The sequence below is a fragment of the Pan paniscus genome, chromosome 13 (genome assembly GCF_029289425.2).
Source record: "Pan paniscus chromosome 13, NHGRI_mPanPan1-v2.0_pri, whole genome shotgun sequence".
Lineage (NCBI taxonomy): Eukaryota > Metazoa > Chordata > Mammalia > Primates > Hominidae > Pan > Pan paniscus.
In genome coordinates this window covers 45,290,822-45,313,885 of record NC_073262.2, presented here as the reverse complement: position 1 = coordinate 45,313,885, position 23,064 = coordinate 45,290,822, and the positions used below count along the sequence as shown (strand labels likewise).

General features: G+C 41.6%; 2 protein-coding genes across 2 annotated transcripts in view; one reads left to right on the top strand and one right to left on the bottom strand.

Annotated features, from left to right (window-relative positions):
* Window positions 1–13,905: 13,905 nt before the first annotated feature.
* The window catches only part of LOC117979370 (putative inactive fatty acyl-CoA reductase 2-like protein), a 77,280-nt gene continuing 68,121 nt past the window's right edge, over window positions 13,906–23,064 (bottom strand). The window contains exon 5 of the mRNA XM_063595375.1: window positions 13,906–14,036. The gene's annotated coding sequence lies outside the window, so the exon portion shown is untranslated. The remainder of the gene's footprint in view (window positions 14,037–23,064) is intronic.
* Window positions 13,983–14,800, top strand: LOC129397342 (ras-related protein Rab-6C). The gene has a single exon (XM_055109412.2). It carries the CDS (start codon window positions 13,983–13,985, stop codon window positions 14,745–14,747), a length of 765 nt encoding a protein of 254 aa, XP_054965387.1. The 3' UTR covers window positions 14,748–14,800.

Here is a 23,064-nt window from a genome sequence, read left to right as displayed (position 1 = left end):
AGTTGGATTCCTAGGTATTTTATTCTCTTTGAAGCAATTGTGAATGGGAGTTCACTCATGATTTGGCTCTCTGTTTGTCTGTTATTGGTGTACAAGAATGCTTGTGATTTTTGTACATTGATTTTGTATCCTGAGACTTTGCTGAAGTTGCTTATCAGCTTAAGGAGGTTTTGGACTGAGACAATGGGGTTTTCTAGATATAAAATCTTGTCATCTGCAAACAGGGACAATTTGACTTCCTCTTTTCCTAATTGAATACCCTTTATTTCCTTCTCCTGCCTAATTGCCCTGGCCAGAACTTCCAACACTATGTTGAATAGGAGTGGTGAGAGAGGGCATCCCTGTCTCGTGCCAGTTTTCAAAGAGAATGCTACCAGTTTTTGCCCATTCAGTATGATATTGGCTGTGGGTTTGTCATAGATAGCTCTTAATATTTTGAGATACGTCCCATCAATACCTAATTTATTGAGAGTTTTTAGCATGAAGCATTGTTGAATTTTGTCAAAGGCCTTTTCTGCATCTATTGAGATAATCATGTGGTTTTTGTCTTTGGTTCTGTTTATATGCTGGATTACATTTATTGATTTGTGTATGTTGAACCAGCCTTGCATCCCAGGGATGAAGCCCACTTGATCATGGTGGATAAGCTTTTTGATGTGCTGCTGGATTCGGTTTGCCAGTATTTTACTGAGGATTTTTGCATCAATGTTCATCAAGGATATTAGTCTAAAATTCCCTTTTTTGGTTATGTCTCTGCCCAGCTTTGGTATCAGGATGATGCTGGCCTCATAAAATGAGTTAGGGAGGATTCCTTTTTCTATTGATTGGAATAGTTTCAGAAGGAATGGTACCAGCTCCTCGTTGTACCTCTGGTAGAATTCGGCTGTGAATCCATCTGGTCCTGGACTTTTTTTGGTTGGTAAGCTATTGATTATTGCCACAATTTCAGAGCCTGTTATTGGTCTATTCAGAGATTCAACTTCTTCCTGGTTTAGTCTTGGGAGGGTGTATGTGTCGAGGAATTTATCCATTTCTTCTAGATTTTCTAGTTTATTTGCGTAGAGGTGTTTGTAATATTCTCTGATGGTAGTTTATATTTCTGTGGGATTGGTGGTGATATCCCCTTTATCATTTTTTATTGCGTCTATTTGATTCTTCTCTCTTTTCTTCTTTATTAGTCTTGCTAGTGGTCTATCAATTTTGTTGATCCTTTCAAAAAACCAGATCTTGGATTCATTAATTTTTTGAAGGGTTTTTTGTGTCTCTATTTCCTTCAGTTCTGCTCTGATTTTAGTTATTTCTTGCCTTCTGCTAGCTTTTGAATGTGTTTGCTCTTGCTTTTCTAGTTCTTTTAATGGTGATGTTAGGGTGTCAATTTTGGATTTTTCCTGCTTTCTCTTGTGGGCATTTAGTGCTATCAATTTCCCTCTACACACTGCTTTGAATGTGTCCCAGAGATTCTGGTATGTTGTGTCTTTGTTCTCATTGGTTTCAAAGAACATCTTTATTTCTGCCTTCATTTTCTTCTGTACCCAGTAGTCATTCAGGAGCAGGTTGTTCAGTTTCCATATAGTTGAGCGGTTTTGAGTGAGTTTCTTAATCCTGAGTTCTAGTTTGATTGCACTGTGGTCTGAGAGACAGTTTGTTATAATTTCTGTTCTTTTACATTTGCTGAGGAGAGCTTTACTTCCAACTATGTGGTCAATTTTGGAATAGGTGTGGTGTGGTGCTGAAAAAAATGTATATTCTTTTGATTTGGGGTGGAGAGTTCTGTAGATGTCTATTAGGTCCGCTTGGTGCAGAGCTGAGTTCAATTCCTGGGTATCCTTGTTAACTTTCTGTCTCATTGATCTGTCTAATGTTGACAGTGGGGTGTTAAAGTCTCCCATTATTATTGTGTGGGAGTCTAAGTCTCTTTGTAGGTCACTCAGGACTTGCTTTATGAATCTGGGTGCTCCTGTATTGGGTGCATATATATTTAGGATAGTTAGCTCTTCTTGTTGAATTGATCCCTTTACCATTATGTAATGGCCTTCTTTGTCTCTTTTGATCTTTGCTGGTTTAAAGTCTGTTTTATCAAAGAGTAGGATTGCCACCCCTGCCTTTTTTTGTTTTCCATTTGCTTGGTAGATCTTCCTCCATCCCTTTATTTTGAGCCTTTGTGTGTCTCTGCACGTGAGATGGGTTTCCTGAATACAGCACACTGATGGGTCTTGACTTTTTATCCAATTTGCCAGTCTGTGTCTTTGAATTGGAGCATGTAGACCATTTACATTTAAAGTTAATACTGTTATGTGTGAATTTGATCCTGTCATTATGATGTTAGCTGGTTATTTTGCTTGTTAGTTGATGCAGTTTCTTCCTAGCCTGGATGGTCTTTACAATTTGGCATGATTTTGCAGTGGCTGGTACCGGTTGTTCCTTTCCATGTTTAGTGCTTCCTTCAGGAGCTCTTTTAGGGCAAGCCTGGTGGAGACAAAATCTCTCAGCATTTGCTTGTCTGTAAAGTATTTTATTTCTCCTTCACTTATGAGGCTTAGTTTGGCTGGATATGAAATTCTGGGTTGAAAATTCTTTTCCTTAAGAATGTTGAATATTGGCCCCCACTCTCTTCTGGCTTGTAGAGTTTCTGCCAAGAGATCTGCTGTTAGTCTGATGGGCTTCCCTTTGTGGGTAACCTGACCTTTCTCTCTGGCTGCCCTTAACATTTTTTCCTTCATTTCAACTTTGGTGAATCTGACAATTATGTGTCTTGGAGTTGCTCTTCTCGAGGAGTATCTTTGTGGCATTCTCTGTATTTCCTGAATTTGAATGTTGGCCTGCCTTGCTAGATTGGGGAAGTTCTCCTGGATAATATCTTGTAGAGTGTTTTCCAACTTGGTTCTGTTCTCCCCGTCACTTTCAGGTACACCAATCAGACGTAGATTTGGTCTTTTCACATAGTCCCATATTTCTTGGAGGCTTTGTTCATTTCTTTTTATTCTTTTTCTCTAAACTTCCCTTTTCACTTCATTTCATTCATTTCATCTTCCATCACTGATACCCTTTCTTCCAGTTGATCGCATTGGCTCCTGAGGCTTCTGCATTCTTCCCGTATTTCTTGAGCCTTGGCTTTCAGCTCCATCAGCTCCTTTAAGGACTTCTGTGCATTGGTTATTCTAGTTATACATTTGTCTAAATTTTTTCAAAGTTTTTAACTTCTTTGCCTTTGGTTTGAATTTCCTCCTGTAGCTCGGAGTAGTTTGATCATCTGAAGCCTTCTTCTCTTAACTCGTCAAAGTCCTTCTCCGTCCAGCTTTGTTCTGTTGCTGGTGAGGAACTGCATTCCTTTGGAGGAGGAGAGGCGCTCTGCTTTTTAGAGTTTTTGGAGGAGGAGAGGCGCTCTGCTTTTTAGAGTTTGCAGTTTTTCTGCTCTGTTTTTTCCCCATCTTTGTGGTTTTATCTACTTTTGGTCTTTGATGATGGTGATGTACAGATGGGTTTTTGGTGTGGATGTCCTTTCTGTTTGTTAGTTTTCCTTCTAACAGACAGGACCCTCAGCTGCAGGTCTGTTGGAGTTTGCTAGAGGTCCACTCCAGACCCTGTTTGCCTGGGTACCCGCAGCAGTGGCTGCAGAACAGCAGATTTTCATGAACTGCAAATGCTGCTGTCTGATCGTTCCTCTGGAAGTTTTGTCTCAGAGAAGTACCTGGTCGTGTGAGGTGTCAGTCTGCCCCTACTGGGGGGTGCCTCCCAGTTAGGCTGCTCGGGGGTCAGGGGTCAGGGACCCACTTGAGGAGGCAGTCTGCCCGTTCTCAGATCTCCAGCTGCATGCTGGGAGAACCACTGCTCTCTTCAAAGCTCAGATGAAAATGCAGAAATCACCCGTCTTCTGCATCGCTTATGCTGGGAGCTGTAGACCGGAGCTGTTCCTATTTGGCCATCTTGGCTCCACCCCTCCTTATAACTTTAAATATACATTTTACCCTAGCAACCGTAGTACCCATCACCCTACTAGTATTTGCTGCCTGCAAAGCCGCAGTGGGCCTTGCCTTACTAGTTTCAATTTCCAACACATATGGCTTAAACTATGTGCATAACCTAAATTTACTTCAATGCTAAAAGTTATCATTCCAACAGTCACACTGCTACCAATAACATGACTCTCTAAAAATCCTATACTCTGGATCAATATAACCACTCACAGCCTAATTATCAGCTTTATTGCCCTATTCTTTAATCAATTCAACAACAATCTATTCAACTTCTCATCAACTTTCTCCTCTGATCCCCTAACATCACCCCTTCTAATCTTAACAGCCTGGCCATTACCTCTTATAATTATAGCAAGCCAGTATCACCTCTCCAGTGAATCCCTCCCACAGAAAAAGCTCTATATTTCCATATTGATCTCCCTACAAGTTTTTCTAATTATAGCATTTACAGCCACGGAACTAATTATATTTTATATTCTCTTTGAAGCTACACTTATCCCCACCTTAATTATTATTACCCGCTGGGGCAACCAACTAGAATGCCTCAATGCAAGCACATATTTCTTACTTTATACACTAGTAGGATCTCTCCCCCTACTTATTATACTTACTTACACCCAAAATATCCTAGGCTCACTGAGCATAATAACATTTAATACCCAACAACTATTAATTTCCTGATCCAACAACTTTATATGGTGTGTATAATGGCTTTTATGGTAAAAATACCCCTATACGGACTTCACCTATGACTTCCTAAAGCCCATGTAGAAACTCCTATTGCCAGTTCAATAGTACTTGCAGCAGGACTCCTAAAACTAGGTGGCTATGGCATAATACGACTTAACCCTTATCCTCAGCCCCCTGACAGAATATATAGTCTATCCCTTCCTCATGTTATCCTTATGAGGTATAGTTATGAGAAGCTCTATCTGTCTATGACAAACTGATCTAAAGTCACTTATTGCATATTACTCCGTAAGCCATATGGCACTTGTTATTATGGCTATCCTTATTCAAATCCCCTGAAGCTTTATCTTGCAATTATCCTCATAATTGCCCACGGACTTACTTCGTCCCTACTTTTCTGCCTAGCAAATTCAAACTACAAGCGAATCCACAGCCGAATCATATTACTCTCTCGAGGGCTTCAAACATTATTTCCACTAATACCCTTTTGATGGCTTATAGCAAATTTTACTAACCCTGCCTTACCCCCCTCCACTAATCTAATAGGCCAACTCCTCATAATAGTGGCTTCACTCTCCTGATCAAATATTACCATTATGCTTATAGGATGTAATATATTAATTACAGCCCTTTATTTCCTTTACATGCTTGTCACAACACACCAGCGAACACTTACTTATTATATTAACAGTATTAAGCCCTCCTTTACATGAAAAACTATATTAATATTTATACACCTTTCACCTATTCTCCTATTATCTCTAAACCCTAAAATTATTATACAGTCTATACCCTACAAATACAGTTTAATCAAAATGTGAGATTATGGATCTAATAATAGAAGTCTGCTTCTTCTTATTTACCAAGAAAGTGTGCAAGAACTGCTGACTCATGCCCCCATGCCTGACAACATGGCTTTCTCAACTTTTAGAGGATAAGAGCTATCTGTTGGTCTTAGGAACCAAAAATATTGGTGCAACTCCAAATAAAAGTAATAATCACGTATTACCATAATAACCTTAATCTCCTTAACCTTACCAATTATTATTACCTTCATCAACCCTTACAAGAAGAACTCGTACCCATATTACATAAAAATAGCTATCACATGCACCTTCACCATTAGCCTCATTCCCACAAGAATGTTTATATCTACAGACCAATAACCCATCCTCTCAAACTGATATTGAATAACAATCCAAACCCTTAAACTCTCATTAAGCTTCAGACTACTTCTCCATAATGTTTATTCCAGTAGCACTATTTGTCACCTGATTATAGAATTCTCTGTATGATATATAAAGTTAGATCCTAATATTGATCAGTTTTTCAAATATTTACTTATTTTCCACACCACAATATTAATTCTAGTTACCGCCAACAACCTTTTTCAACTTTTTATTGGATGAGAAGGTGTAGGAATTGTGTCTTTTCTACTAACTGGCTGATGACATGGCTGAGCAGATGCTAATACAACAGCCCTGCAAGCGATCCTACATAATCGCATTGGCGATATTGGCTTCATTTTAGCTATAGCGTGATTCCTCACATCCTCCAATACATGAGAGCCTCAACAAATATTTATCCTAAATCCTACCCCCGATCTTCTTCCATTAATTGGCCTTCTCTTAGCAGCAGCAGGAAAAACAGCCCAACTTGGCCTCCACTCCTGACTTCCTTCCGCCATGGAAGGCCCGGCCCCTGTCTCAGCCCTACTCCACTCTAGCACTATAGTTGTGGCAGGAGTGTTCCTACTTATTCATTTCCACCCCTTAATAGAAAATAATGTGTTAATCCAAACCCTTACACTATGTCTAGGGGCTATTACCACTTTTTTACAGCAATCTGTGCTTTAACACAAAATAATATTGAAAAAACCGTAGCATTCTCCACCTCAAGTCAACTAGGCCTTAGAATAACCACAATTGGCATTAATCAACCACACCTAGCATTCCTACACATCTGCACCCACGCCTTTTTCAAAGTTATATTATTTATGTGTTCAGGATCCATCATCCACAGCCTCAACGATGAACAAGACATCTGAAAAACAGAAGGACTGTTTAAGACTTTACCCCTTACTTTCTCCTCCCTTATTACTGGCAGCCTAGCACTTATGGGTATGCCCTTCCTCACAGGCTTTTACTCTAAAGATCTCATCATCGAAACCGCAAACACGTCATATACCAACGCCTGAGCCCTCTCTTATTATTTTCATTGCCACTTCCCTAACAAGCGTCTATAGTATCCAGATTATCTTCTTCGCCCTAATAGGACAACCCCTCTTCCCAAACCTAATCAACATTAATGAAAATATTCCTTCCCTAATAAATCCAATTAAACACCTTATAGTTGACAGCATCTTCACTGGGTTTCTCCTCACCAATAGCATTGCCCCTGCTTCATCCCCACAAACAACAATAGCACCTCATTTAAAACTTGCAGCCCTAGGTGTAAACATCCTAGGGCTTTTACTGGCTATAGAACTGAGTTCTATAATTAATAATCTTAAAATAAAACACCCATTACAAATATTCAACTTTTCTAACATATTAGGATTTTACTCAATCACAATTCACTATATAACCCCTCACTCAAGCCTATCTATAAGCCAAAACCTGGCATCACTTCTATTATCTAATTTGACTAGAAAAGTCCATACCAAAAACAATTTCACAAACCCAAATCACAGCCTCTGTTACTATAACTACTCAAAAAGGCCTAATTAAATCTTATTTCCTCTTCTTTTGTTCCATCCTTTTTGACTTTACTCTTAAGTATTTAATCTGTTGCCCTGAGTAACTTCAATTATAATATCAACACCAGCCAACGATTCAACCAGCAACCACCACCAATCAACACCCACAATTACAGAAAGCACCTGCACCCACAGAATCCTCATGAACCAACCCTGGCCCCTCACTCTCAAAAATTACTCAACTTCCCATACTATTAAAATTAACTAGAACCACCAGCCCATCTTACTCAGCTATTCATCAAATTAACACCAACTCTACTGCTAAACCCAATAATAACGTTCCTAAAACCTCAATGCTTGATCCTCACTCCTCTGGATATTCCTCAATAGCCATCGCCGCAGTATAGCCAAAAACAACCATCATCCCCTACAAGTAAATCAAAAAGACTATTAATCCCATAAAAGCCCCACCATAATTTAGTACAATAACGCAACCCACAGCACCACTAATAATTAACCCTAAGACCCCATAAATTGGAGGTTTAGAAGAAAAACCTACAAATCCCATAACCAAAAGAACACTTAATAAGAACAAAGCGTATGTCATTATTCCCACATGGATTATAACCATGACTAATGATAAGAAAAACCATTGTTGCATTTCAACTATAAGAACACTAATGACCATAATACATAAAACAAATCCACTAATAAAAATCATTTATTATTCACTCATCGACCTCCCCACTCCATCTCATATCTCTATATGATGAAACTTGGGCTGACTTCTTGGCACCTGCTTAATCCTTCAGATCATCACAGGGTTATATCTGGCCATACATTACACACCAGATACCTCAATTTCTTTCTCTTCAGTCGCCTATATTAACCGAGATGTGAACTACAGCTGAATTACCCGCTTTTTTCACGCTAATGGTACTTCAACATTCTTCATCTGCCTCTTCCTACATGTCGGCCGAGGCTTATATTATGGCTCATTCACATATTTGGAAACCTGAAGCACTGGCATTATTCTCTTGCTTACAACCACAGCAACAGCGTTTATAGGCTATGTGCTTCCATGAGGCCAAATATCATTCTGAGGTGCTACAGTAACCAGAAACCTAATATCAGCTACTCCATATATCGGGACTGACCTTGCCCAGTGAATCTGAGGTGATTTTCAGTTGACAAAGCCACTCTTACATGATTCTTCACCTTCCATTTCATCTTACCTTTCATCATTATAGCCCTAACAATTCTCCACCTTCTATTCCTTCATGAAACAGGGTCTAATAACCCCTCAGGAATCTCATCACACTCCGATAAAAGAGACCCTCTTCCTAGGGAGGCGGTGTGGGGGATTGGTCAGACTGGTGGGAAAAACTACAGGGAAAGGACACAAACCTTCTGAAAGGTCAGAAGTTTCTACAGAGCCCCAGGAGGAGAATAGCTGAAGGCAGCTGTTCTATAACCCTGAGGTAGAGGGCAAGGAGTAGCTACAAGGGAGTGTGGGGGAATTTTTCTTAAACGAGATTGTTCACTTACATCAACCAGGAACTGACCTTTGATCATCCGTGCGCCTGACGTTCCCTGAAAGGGGAACAATAAATGTTAATTACCTACAGGTTGTGTTGGCTCCAGGTTTTCACCATTGTGCCTGCACTGAATAAAAGCAAGCAGCTCCAGCTTCTCACAGCTGCTCTCTGGCCACTGGGGCCAGGCAGTCACCTAGCTGCCTTACACTGCATACCTGTGTCTGAGTACTCATTTCATCCATCAGCCAGGGTCTGTGGGACAGATCCGGCAAGGCGGCAGGCACTGTCTGTACAGAGGGAGAGGGTGGCATGTGCCTGTGGTAGTCTGTGTTGAGTGGGCTTAAGGGGCTGCGACCTTGATCCTTGTTCTGTCTTTGGATCAGGGTCTTGATTTTCCTGGAGACCCTGACCCCCCTGGAGAAGGTGACTCGGGTGTCTTAGGGAGAGGGAAGGGGAAAAGAGGGTGGGGCTTCTATGAGGAGCCTCCATGTGGCTAATGGGCTTGGGTACTGGGAAGCTGGAGATATGGCAGGACAGGCAGGGGGATGGGAGGATTGGCGATTTTAGGGGTGATGCCAGCCAGGTTGGGGCCTCCTCTGGCCTTGCTTCACCCCTGCAGGGCCAGGACAGTGCTAAGGGTGACTGTGGCAAGGATGGCGAACCAGGACAATCTGTGAATGACCAGTGACCCCACCACCCCCACTGAGCCCCAGCCTTCAGTCCCTTAGCCCTCTTCTATACCCCACTCCTGAGAGGTCCCTTGGCTGGAGGCCAAACACACACCCATCCCAGTTCTTCTCTTCCTAGGCATTCCCTGGTCCTGCTGGGGAGAATAGAACCCCTGGGCCACTAGTCAAGTGGGTGAGTGAGGTGGGCTCTGGGACCCTGGGAGGCAGTCCCTAGGCCATGTGGTAGAGATTGGGCAATGGCTGGTGGGGCGGGCAGGGAGATGCCTGCTATCTGTGCTGTCCCTGATGTGTGCATGGCGACGGGAGGCATGAGCACATGGGTTTGAGTCTGTGACGTCCTGGGTATGTTGTTCCTGAGGTTTGGTGAACATGTTCTCAACAGCGGTGGTCATGTTTACTGACCAATCAATGGACACTGGTGGAGGGACTGGCCAGCTTTTCTGCTGGGCCAGAGGTTAACCTGGGCCTCCAGGTGGGGTGTGGGCGACTGGCTCTTCCCGAGATGCACAGACGCCTGTGCGTTTTCGAAACAGGACCTCTGCATCTGTGTGTGTGCCGTGTGTGCAGTGTGTGCAATGCATCTATAGTATGTGCATGTGTGCAGTGTGTGTGTGTGTGTGTGTGTAGCACAGGAAGGGGAAGAGTGGCGCCTGGCTGCCCAGGCCTCATGTTCTCTCCCTCCGTCCCATTTGCAGGGTCTCACTGGCATGCCTGGTCCCCAGGGCCGATGAGGAGTAAAGCCCAGGTGAAAGAGAGGCTGCCCCTGGGTGCTGGAGCCTCCCCTCTGCCTTTCTGCCCCTCAGGTGCCTCTGTCTCCAGATGTCTACCCACCACCCCCATCCACGTATCCCATGTTGACCCCTCCTGGGGACGGGGTTTCCTATAGTTATTGCTGCCCTGGGGCTCCCAGGCTTCGGGCCCTCCTCCCTGCCTCACCCCTTCCACTTTGAACCCCTGCTCCAATTCACATCCCCTCCACTGCCTTTCAGGACACGTTCCTTGTGTGCATTTCTGGGCCTCCAGGTGCTGTGGGTGCCTTGGGTCCCACAGGCCCAGCTGGTGCTGATGGTCTGAGGGGCTCTGGGGCCCAGTGTGAGTCACTGCAGGCAAGGGCTGGACTTGAGGAGGAAGGTGAAAAGCCCGGGGAGGAGTGCAATGTGGGGTGCTCCTCCCCGTCCCTGGGGTCCCCTCAAATCTGCAGGGTCAGCAAGGCCAACCTGGAGCCACAGGCCAGGCTGGGCCTTCCAGTCCTGTGGTGAGTGACTGGGATGGGGCTGGTGAGGGGTGAGGGTGGGCGCCCTGGGGCAGCCAGCTAAGGCCCTGCAGGAAGTGGGAGGCGATGGGAGAACCGAGTTTCCTCCTCTCTCTGGAGAGAGGGACTTCTGTCTCCCCAAAGGGACCCCCAGGGCTTCCTGGCTTCGGGAGCGATGCTGGAGCCGAGGAAGAGAAGGTGAGTGACAGACACATGGCCAGGTGTGTCTCCCATCACCCTCAGCCCTGAAGCCTGTGGGACTCTGAGGGGCCTGCTCTGCTCCAGGCCCCCAGCCACCAGGCCCCGGGGTCCCTGCTCAGTGAGGGCCACCCACAGACCCTGCACCCAGGGCATTCTCTGTGTCTTGGCCTTTCTCCCCCATCCACGTGACTCCTCCTGTGTTCCCCGACCACCTGCTCCCTTCTCTAGGAGCCACTCAGGTCCCACTGGACTGACTGGGTCCCCTGGGGGAGCAGGGAGAGAATGGGGATCAGGGTCTTCCTGGCCCTCAGGGCTCCCCTGAACAGAAAGGGAGAGGTGAGTACAGGGCCTGGTCCTGGAGGGTGGGGTGAGGGGTGGGGAGTGGGAGGATGGGGTTAAAACTCAGCTGTGGGTGAGGGAGCCACTTTTTAAAATTGTATATAGAGATGGGGTCTCACTACGTTGCCCAGGATGGTCTCCAACTCGAGCAATTCTCCCACCTTGGCTTCCCAAAGTGCTGGGATTACAGCATGAGCCACTGCGCTGGGATGACTTCTATTTTCTAAAAGCAACTCTACTGGGAGATTTATGCTGAGGAAAGTATGTGGTTATCAGACTCAGTGCCCATGGTGGATGACTTCTTTATTTATTTTTTTCTTTGTAGAGAAGGGATCTCACTTTGTCACCCAGGCTGGAGTGCAGTGGCATGACCACAGCTCACTGTAGCCTCAACTTCCCGGGCTCAAGTGATCCCCCCAACTCAGCTCCCCCAAGTAGCTGAGAATACAGGCATGGGCTACCACAACTGTCTAATTTTTTTTTTTTTTTTTTTTTTGGAGACAGGGTTTTGCTCTGTCACGCAGGCTGGAGTGTAGAGGCATGATCTTGGCTCACCGCAACCTCTGCCTCCCAGATTCAAGCATCTCTCGCCTCAGCCTTGGGAGTAGCTGGGGACTACAGGTGTGTGTGGGTGAGTCTGGGTGTGGGTGGGTGACTGTAGGTGTGTCTAGGTGTAGGTGGGTGAGTATGGGTGTGTGTCTGTGTGTAGGTGGGTGAGTATGGGTGTGCAGGTGTGTGTGTGTATGTGTTTACATTGTGGTATGTGTCTGTTGGGTGCCGCCATTAGGGATTTGGAAGAGTGAGGACCATAAACCTGTAAACATTTCTACATGCCTGCTCCACAAGAAGTGTACCAAGCATGGTCAAAAGTAACTAAACCAAGTAAACAAATTAGACATTAATTAAACTTAATGCTGGGCAGGAAAGAAGTATTCAAGGCCAGGTAAAATGAAGAAATATAACCAAATAAATGAAATTTTAAAATTAGTAGAATGAGACAGAAATATTTTTTAAAGTTTTTAATTTCTGGTGAATATCAGTATATAAAACTAAGAATTATATGGCTGTCAATTGACTAAAAACAGTACTTAAGATTTCAGCTAGTGAAGTAGCCATATATGATCTTCTAATTCCATTTTTCTGTCTCAAGAATGACTTGTTTAAATAATTTTTTTTGAATTGTTACATTCTCATCTTGAAAGAGCTTCACAAAACTTACATGAGAATCTGGATTGTCATAAGAGGTCTGAGTTTTTAATGGTATGTTCGTATTTCTGTTATGTACATTGATGTCAAACATTCATTTCCTGAGCTGTTCTCCAGAACACAATTTGACTTATAATGAACACTCAATAAATGGTTGGTTGGATAATCAAATCAACACCTTAGTTTCATCAATTTTCATTTCATATAAAAGTGACTGATCTTCTATACTCATCAATGAAACAGAGAGAGATGAGGGAGGGATAGCAGTGGAGACTAAGAGGATGACAAGCAGACCTCATTCTGCAGTGGATATCCTACACTCTCCACTTCTCAATGCTTGGAAACACTTGCCATACTAAAAAAAATTGGTATTTCCTAGGCAGAAAATGGGAGTTAAAGAAAGTCCATATTTCTATATTACAATAACTTACACTATAATACATGGACGACATACATTTCTAAGCTATTCACTTCATAGAAAATGCAGATACATTTAGGTGACCAAGATGCAGGAGAAGAGTTAATAATCAGGCTGAGTGTGATTGTGAGATTCAGTCTAATATCTTGATACAATTCTTGTGTAATTGTATCAGTTGACATATCTGTTCAAATGCAAGGCGGGAGAGTTTTGCAGGAGCTCCTGAAACTTCCTGCATGATGTTAGGAGACAGGTTGGTCCATGTGATTAGGCCAGATGTGTTTGCTTAATTGTGGCTTAGGAAAGTTAGGTTTCTGACCTCTCACAGAGACTGGGAGATAGGGACGCTAAATTTTATAAAATTTCTGTTTAATATATATTTAATAATACATAATATAGTCTTTACAATGTCAATTTTGTCTTTTTTCTAGTTTGCAATATTTTGTTTTCACCGCCCCATTGTTTTTAGTACATATGTTTTGTGTATTTAAAAAATGTGTTGAGGCGCCCTGGCTCGCCCCGCGCCAGAGGCTCGCGCACTCAGCAGGTTGGGCTGCGGCGGCGGCGGCGATTGTGGAAGCCGAGGCGCCGCGCGTGAGAGGTCCCAGATACGTCTGCGGTTCGGGCTCCGCCACCCTCCGTCTCTCTCCCGCAGGTCTCTGAGCCGGGTGCGGAAGGAGGGAACGGCCCTAGCCTTGGGAAGCCAAAGCACACCCCTGGCTCCTGCCGACACCGCTCTCCTTCCCTTCCCAGCCGCGGGCCTCGCTCGGTGCTAGGCTACTCTGCCGGGAGGCGGCGGCGGCTGCCAGTCTGTGGAGAGTCCTGCTGCCCTCCAGCCGGGCTCCTCCACCGGCCCTTGCAGGGGCGCAGAGAGCTCGGCGCCCGCCCTTCCGCTCGCCTTTTTCGTCAGCCGGCTGGAGCAGCATCGGTCCGGGAGGTCTCTGGGCTGAGGCGGCGACAGCTCGTCTAGTTCCACCATGTCCGCGGGCGGAGACCTCGGGAATCCGCTGAGGAAATTCAAGCTGGTGTTCCTGGGGGAGCAAAGCGTTGCAAAGACATCTTTGATCACCAGATTCATGTATGACAGTTTTGACAACACCTATCAGGCAACAATTGGCATTGACTTTTTATCAAAAACTATGTACTTGGAGGATGGAACAATCGGGCTTCGGCTGTGGGATACGGCGGGTCAGGAACGTCTCCGTAGCCTCATTCCCAGGTACATCCGTGATTCTGCTGCAGCTGTAGTAGTTTACGATATCACAAATGTTAACTCATTCCAGCAAACTACAAAGTGGATTGATGATGTCAGAACAGAAAGAGGAAGTGATGTTATCATCACGCTAGTAGGAAATAGAACAGATCTTGCTGACAAGAGGCAAGTGTCAATTGAGGAGGGAGAGAGGAAAGCCAAAGGGCTGAATGTTAGGTTTATTGAAACTAGGGCAAAAGCTGGATACAATGTAAAGCAGCTCTTTCGACGTGTAGCAGCAGCTTCGCCGGGAATGGAAAGCACACAGGACAGAAGCAGAGAAGACATGAGTGACATAAAACTGGAAAAGCCTCAGGAGCAACCAGTCAGCGAAGGGGGTTGTTCCTGCTACTCTCCCATGTCATCTTCAACCCTTCCTCAGAAGCCCCCTTACTCTTTCATTGACTGCAGTGTGAATATTGGCTTGAACCTTTTCCCTTCATTAATAACGTTTTGCAATTCATCATTGCTCCCTGTCTCATGGAGATGATCTATTAGCTTCACAAGCACAAAAAAAGTCAGCGTCTTCATTATTTATATTTTCTTAACTTTTTTTCTTTTTTAATGTTATGATAATGTACTTCAAAATGATGGAAATCTCAACAGTATGAGTATGGCTTGGTTAACGAGCAGTATGTTCACAGCCTGCTTTATCTCTCCTTGCTTTTCTCACCTCTCCCTTACCCCGTTCCCTATTTCCGTGTTCTTACCTAGCCTCCCCCCACTTCCTCAAAACAAACAGGAGATGGCAAAGCAGCAGTCCGACCAAGCCCACTGGAATTATCCTTTAATTTTACAGATACCACTTGCTGTAGGCTGTGGACCAAGATGTCCAGAATTATTCTTGAGCACTGATATAAATTACTTAGATCTTCTTTGAGGTCAGAATTCAGCGATCACGGTAGGCAGTGCTTGAATGAGAAAAGCCTCCTGGTGCATCTTCAAAATGAGTCCTAAAGAACATACTGAGTACTTATAAGTAGCAGAACATAAAATGTATTTCTGACTAAAACGAATGGTCCTTTCACATGTGCTTTATTAGACTCTGGGAGAGAAAATTAACCAAGTGCTTCAGAACAGGTTTTTAGTATTTAATTCTTCATGGTAAGATAATGAAGTTCTAATGAACTATTTCTCCCAAGGTTTTAAAATTGTCAAGAGTTATTCTGTTTGTTTAAAAAATAAGAAACCTCTTTAAGCAATAGATTTTGCTTGGGTTTTCTTTTTTAAAAAAATAATACTATGCAGGCAAGACACCGTAAAAGTTTAATTCCTTCCAGAAGAACCAGTGGAAGAATTTAAATTTGGCACTACGATCAAAACTACTGAATTAGCAGAAATAACGATATCTAAAGCTTACCAGCAAGAGAACCCTCAGCAGAATAGCAAAAACTTTGCTCAGGACATTTGAGGTCAAATTGAAGATGGAAAGCGGAAACCATTTTCTTGTAAGCCCCTAGAGGCAGATCAGGTAAAGCATACATAGCAGAGGGAAAGGAGAGAATGGAAATAAAACTCAATATTATGCAGATTTATGCCTTATTTTTTAGCATTTTTTTAAGGTTGGGTCTTTCAGGCTGGTTTTGGTTTGTATGAGATCTGTATAGTTTAATTAACTAATGATTTAGTTTTATATTTAAGCTACGATTAATCTTTTTTCTTTGGTGATATTTCTTTGCTTTTTTTTAACAACTTTCAATTTTTAGATGTTTCGTTGAATCTATTTAGAGCTTCACCATGGCAATATGTATTTCCCTTAAAACACTGCAAACAAATACACTAGGAGTGTGCCCTTTTAATCTTCACTAGTTATTGTGAGATTGCTGTGTAAGCTAATAAACACATTTGTAAATACATTGTTTGCAGGAAGAAAACTTCGAGTTACAGGTCAGGAAAAGCCTGCTGAATTTATGTTGTAAACGTTACTTAACACAGCATAAAGATGAAAAGACAACAAAAGTATCTTCATACTTCCTCATCCCCTCATTGCAACAAAACCTTAAACTGGGAGAACCTTAGTCCCCTCTCTTTCCTCTTCCTCCTCCACTTCCCACTTATTGTCACCTTGTAATATTCAGAGAGCACTTGGATTATGGATCTGAATAGAGAAATGCTTACAGATAATCATTAGCCCACATACCAGTAACTTACACTTAAAGATGGGATGGAGTTATAAAGTGCTTTTATAATACAATATAATTGCTAAAGGCAAGGGTTGACTCTGTTTTATTTTGACATGGCATGTCCTGAAATAAATATTGATTCACTATGGCAGATGGTCATACTCTTTATTTGGAAGAAGTTGTGACTTCTGACATGGGGGTGATTGTCTTCCTACACTGTTGCATTTGATTCTTTTTATGTATTTTTTAAAAAGTAAGAAGTTATACTGCTTTTAATATTGATTGGTCTTTTTATTTGGCTTGGAGTTCTTCAAAGCAGTGAAGTGTGTTCATAGTCCAGATTTTTTTTTAGTAAACACAATTTTGCTGCCAAAAATATATAAATAAAACACAAAAGAAAACAAAAATTAAAAAATGTTGAAAATATTAGACCATCTCCCTTTTTACCACCTTCCCTTTTTACCTTTTACTGCCATTTACATCCACACATCCACACACACAATGCTATGCTATGTTTAATAGCATTTCCCTGATTACCAATATTAGGCATTATATATTGTCTATTCATGTTTTCATATTTTGTATAATGTCTATCTCCTTTGTTCATTAAATTGTGTTATTTGTATTATTCTTTATATATTATTCTTTAACACATTGCTGTTTATATGTTGGTTATATTTTACATTTTCTTCTAGTTTATGGGAAGTCTTTTTCTTTTCCTAAGACAATCTATTGATAAATATAAGCTGTGAATATTAAAGTTATAATTAAAGTTATCAAATGTTTGAGATAAATTTATTCATTAGCTCTTTATGAGTTTTTGGTTTTTTTCAGGTTAAATGAAATAACTTCATTTTTTTGTTTTTTGATGTGAAGAATTTGGTGGAGAAATTAAAATTTCAGATGCAGAAAAAGAAGCAAGAAAATTGCTGGAATGACAGGCATGAGTAGATAACAGGTGTGATGATTAATACTGAGTGTCACCTTGATTGGATTGAAGGATGCAAAGTATTGTTCCTGGGTGTGTCTGTGAGGGTGTCACCAAAGGAGATTAACAGTTGAGTCAGTGAACTGGGAGATGCAGACCCACCCTCAGTCTGGGTGGTCACCCTCTAATCAGCTGCCAGCGCATCTAGGATAAAAGCAGGCAAGGAATATGGAAGGGCTCGACTGGCTCCACCTTTCTCCCGTGCTGGTTGCTTCCTGCCCTCAAACGTCAAACTCCAAGTTCTTTCAGCTTTTGGACTCTTGGACCTACACCAAGGGTTTGCCAGGGGCTCTCAGGCCTTCGGCCACAGACTGAAGGCTGCACGGGTGGCTTCCCTACTTTTGGGATTTGGGGACTCAGACTGGCTTTCTTCCTCCTCGGCTTGCAGACAGCCTATCGTGCAACTTCACCTTGTGATTGTGCGAGTCAACACTCTTTAATAACCCATTTTATATATACATTTATCCTATTAGTCCTGTCCCTCTAGAGAATCCTAATACAACAAGACACAGCACCCAGTCACAGTAAGAGGGGTGGACATTATTTAGAAGCAAAGACAGTTCACCCATATGAAAAGGAGAGATAACAGAATGTAGGTATAGATATATAAAGATGAGCAGATGTAGAGACTGGAGATTTTGAAATTCTTGTCAAATGACCACTTTTTTTAACAAGTGAAATAGAAAATAAAGTCATCAGCAAAGAGTGAAGATGGGAAGGAGAGAAAATAAATATGAACTGTTACTCTGGGAAAGGATGAGAGTGAATGGAGCAGGGAATATTTTTTTCTGGGAAGCATAAAGACATGAGCTTTGTGATCATGAATTTCAGTTGAAACAAATCAACCTGATTCCCTCTTATTCTATTTTAAATTTCAGTTTTATTTATTTAAAAATCTGAACATAATATCCATAATTATAGTATTATACAGAAGAGTTTCACTGCCCTAAAATTCCTCTGTACTCCATCTGCTCATCCCTCTGTCCCCCATAACTCCTGGCAACCACTGATTTTTTTTTAACTGTCTCCATAGTTTTGCCTTTCCCAGAATGTCATGTAGCTGGAGTCATACAGTATGTAGCATTTCCTGATTGGCTTCACTCAGAAACATGTATTTGAGATTCCTTTATGTCTTTTTATGGCTTGATAGGTCATTTCTTTTTAATGCTGAATAATATTTAATTATTTGGATGTATTACAGTTTATCCATTTACCTAATGAAGGACATCTTGTTGGCTTCCAAGTTTGGCAAGTATGAATTAAGCTGCTATAAACATTATTGTGCAGGTTTTTGTGTGGACAAGTTTTCAGTTTCTTTAGGTAAATACTAAGAAGCATTAATGCTAGATTATATGATAAGAGTTTGCTTAGTTTTGTACAAAGCTGACCAACTGTCTTCGTAAGTGGTGTAACATTTGCATTCCTACCAGCATCACCAGCATTTGGTGCTGTCTGCCTTTCACATTCATCAGGCTTAACCTTCATAATTTTGCTGCACTTACTTTTAAAATGAAAGTCTTCAATTCATCCCGTGCTTTGTTTCTTAAACAATCTTGAATGAGTTCTTTAAAGTCTAAAAATCTCCAGAAAATAAAAGTGTTAACTATATATTGAGAGCTGAAGGTTGCAGAGCAAAGGAGTGACACTAAATTGGTGATGATGTAAAATCTCAGCTGAAAAATTCTAATAGCTACAGAAGAGGTATGATATTTTCATATATAGTTCCTTCTCATTTACATGTGTAAACTTAAGAGAGTCAGGAGTATTGTATTGTTAGGAAAATCAGAGCACTTCAAAAAATTGTTGTTTATAATGTTTAGAAATTTAGACCTAACACTTTCATGATATAGACTAGAGTAGACTTAGCTAAACAGAACCATTTATTAGTCTGTTGTACATATTGTTTGTGACACATTTATTATATTATAAACTACAAAAGAATAAAATAATGTAAAACTACTTTGAGAGGGTATCTAATAAAAATAAGATAATTATGGGGTTTCTATTATCTACACTCAATTAAGACTAATATTTTTAATTTAAAAACGTTTTTTAAAGAATTCCTAAATGGTAATTGATAGTACATTACCTTGGTTTTTCTGATAAAAATCCTCGAAGAATAAAAATAATTTCTTCCCGTCTCTATATTACAATTAGCATAATTGAAATAATATGCTTCAATTGTTAGTAAAGTAACATTTATGTTTGGGGATCAATGAAGCTAAGCCAGCACTAAGAATTTTATTACTATTCCTCCACTACATTTCAGAGAGTTATTTCTTCACCCTTAAACATACCCCAATAATGAGTCTGCTAGGTCCATTTAGATTATCAACCCAACCCTAAAAGAAAGAAGATTTCCATTGGTTACACATTTCAGAAGATTGTTGTATCTTTGGAACATCTGCAGTCTCATCTTAATAAATTTCAAACAAGAGCACTGAGACTCCAGCCAATAGAACTATCTAATTCAGTCTTATTAAGATCCCAAAGATCAATGGCAAAGCATTGGCTATTTTCTGCACTTTGTGCAAGAATTAAAATTTGGCCAGGATTGTTGTTCATAGCAGGAGTCAGGAATGGTTTTGTGGTGTTTTATGACATCTTAAGGGCTACATTGAACCTTGTTCTTATATCATGATCTGCTAAGCAATTCACCAACCATACTTCTCCACTTCAGTCCTGACTTTAGCCTCCTTAGGAGAACACTGGAGACATGATTGGTAGTAATGGCCCATTTCTTGACATTTTTGACCAGCTATAGAGTCCATGCCAGATACGTATATATATATATATATGTGTGTGTGTGTGTGTGTGTATATATGTAGTGTGTGTGTGTATGTCTGTGTGTGTGTTGACTTGCTTAAAGATGTTACAGGGAAGATTATGTTTAAGAACAGTTAGAGGGAAATGTCTTTTTGAGTTTGTTTCCTAAACCCTAAGCCATCCAGCTGACCTTATTATGTCTCTTTACCTTATAGTGTAAAAGTCAAAATGTGTGTGTATAATGGGAAAGGAGAGAGGTGGGAGGAGAAGATGAAGGGATTAATATCCATGAGCCTTGTAGTAAGGACCTGCCTTTTGCTAGAGACTGAGCACTCCTCATACATTGTCTCATTAAAACCAGCTCTCCAAAATAGTATCTCTCCTGTTTTATGGAAGGGACAACTCAAAAATTTTGCATTGCCAGTAAGTGGTGGAGTTGGAATTTATCTGCCCCCAAAGCTTCACAGACTTGCTTTAAAGAAGATGGTATAATTCTATCTCACACCAGTTTGAATGGCGATCATTAAAAAGTCAGGAAACAACAGGTGCTGGAGAGGATGTGGAGAAATAGGAACACTTTTACACTGTTGGTATGTGTGTAAACTAGTTCAATCACTGTAGAGGACAGTGTGGTGATTCCTCAAGGATCTAGAACTAGAAATACCATTTGATCCAGCGATCCCATTAGTGGGTATATACCCAAAGGATTATAAATCATGCTACTATAAAGACACATGCACACGTATGTTTATTGCGGCACTATTCACAATAGCAACGACCTGGAACCAACTCAAATCTCTATCAATGATAGACTGGATTAAGAATATGTGGCACATATACACCATGGAGAACTATGCAGCCATAAAAAAGGATGAGTTCATATCCTTTGTAGCGACATGGATGAAACTGGAAACCATCATTCTGAGCAAACTACTGCAAGGACAGAAAACCAAACACTGCATGTTTTCACTTATAGTTGGGAAGTGAACAATGAGAACACTTGGACACAAGGCGGGGAACATCACACACCAGGGCCTGTCATGGGGTGCGGGGATGGGGGAGGGATAGCATTAGGAGAAATACCTAATGTAAATGACGAGTTAATGGGTGCAGCAAACCAACACGGCACATGTATACATATGTAACAAACCTGCGCGTTGTGCACATGTACCCTAGAACTTAAAGTATAATAAAAAAAAAGAAGATAGTATAATTCAAAGTACTTTCAAAAGGACATAGCGCTATACTGAGGTTAGAAAAAACAGTATTCCCAAGCTGAGATCCTTCTGTGCACTTTGTAACCCTTGTTTACCCTGGCAGTTGCAATACTACCAATGTGACCATTAAGAACATTCGGTATGTTTAAACTACAGTGGGAAAGCCAAGATATGAAACCATCACCCATGGGAACTTTGAGGCTAGAGTAATTAGAAGCTAATTTAAGATCTCCATTCAACTCTAGGACAGTCAGGGTAACTGCCAGAGAAGCTGCATGCTGGGTAAATCCTGATCCCAAAGTGGAATTTTGCCCTAGTATAATGGGTTCATACTTGATTGGCTGCACTTAGCTATACATCCTGAGGAGGAGGAAGAGAAGGAGGAGGAGGGGAAGGGGAAGAGTAAGAAGACGAAGAGGAAGAAAGAAGAAGAAGAAGGAAGAGAAGGAGGAGGAGGGGGAGAAACGACATCAGAAAGTAATTGGGCTAGAAGAATTTTAATTTGGAAGCAAAACACAGAATCCAGGTGAGTGGGCTTACTGGGAAAGGGTCGTGCCACGTTGCTCCCACAGTGGAGGGCCTTATGATGGCGATGGTTAGGTTTCTGCTCTCCTGCTGCACCACCATTTCTCCCAAGGCCTTGCTGTAGGTGCAAGAATTGGGTGGATCGCTGATCAGCTTGGGTGTGATCTCGTTAATAACAGCGTCATCTAACCACCTAAAAGGTAGTCAGAGTAAAAAGAATTCTAGCAGCATATGTTAGACAATAGACCAAAAGGAAAATGTGACACACAAATAGTCAAACAAAAGTTCCACCTTTTAGCCTGGTTCTGGAATTCAGAACAGTCACACGATACCAAGTTTTTGTGCGTACCTGTTCAAAGCATGCATGAGCTCTTTGCTCTCCACTGCTAAGCCCAGTCTCATCAGCCACATCCTATGCCCTCCCATCTAGAGAGATAGGTAGGTAGACAGACCAATAGAATCAATAGCAATACCACTTTATTATTACTACTAGTATAGGGCTATTAGTACTATTTGATTAGTATGACTTTAGCACTACTATTACTTTATCAATTACTTTATCAATATTATTACTTTATCTGTAGTAGTGCTAATTTGCGGTAATTACATACAACCTCTTTACTTCCTTTCCAACAAGCTCGTAAGTACATTCATTGCACATATTTTTGAGTCCCAATCATTCTCCCAGTAGTGTGCTGGAAGCTGTGTTCAGGGAGTTTGAGGCTCTCATCCAAGGTGTTTCAGTGGCAGCCCCGTTCAGTGTTGTCCTATAGAAACCCAGTGCAGTGATCCTGAAGAGTTTAGCTTTACATTAAAAAAATTTCGTTCAATGCAAATCAAACCAAAGTGACTACTTTTGGCAGACTGACAATCTCTTTTAGCAAATCTATGTAATGCATTTTGAAGGTCTGTTTGGAATCTGTGCTAATAACTTGCTAATTATTTCCAGAGATTTCCAATGAATTCTGAAGTCTGTCAAGTGTGGTGATTATAGTACTCTGAAATTGCTTCAAAATCATGAATATTGAATTCTCCTACTTATAATATGACATGTAGCATGAATAACTGAGTTACCATAGCATTTGCCTAATCTTTCTAAAAATATGTCAGAACTGGCCTGGCGGAGTGGCTCACACCTGTAATCCCAGCACTTTGGGAGGCCGAGGCGGGTGGATCTCGAGGTCAGGA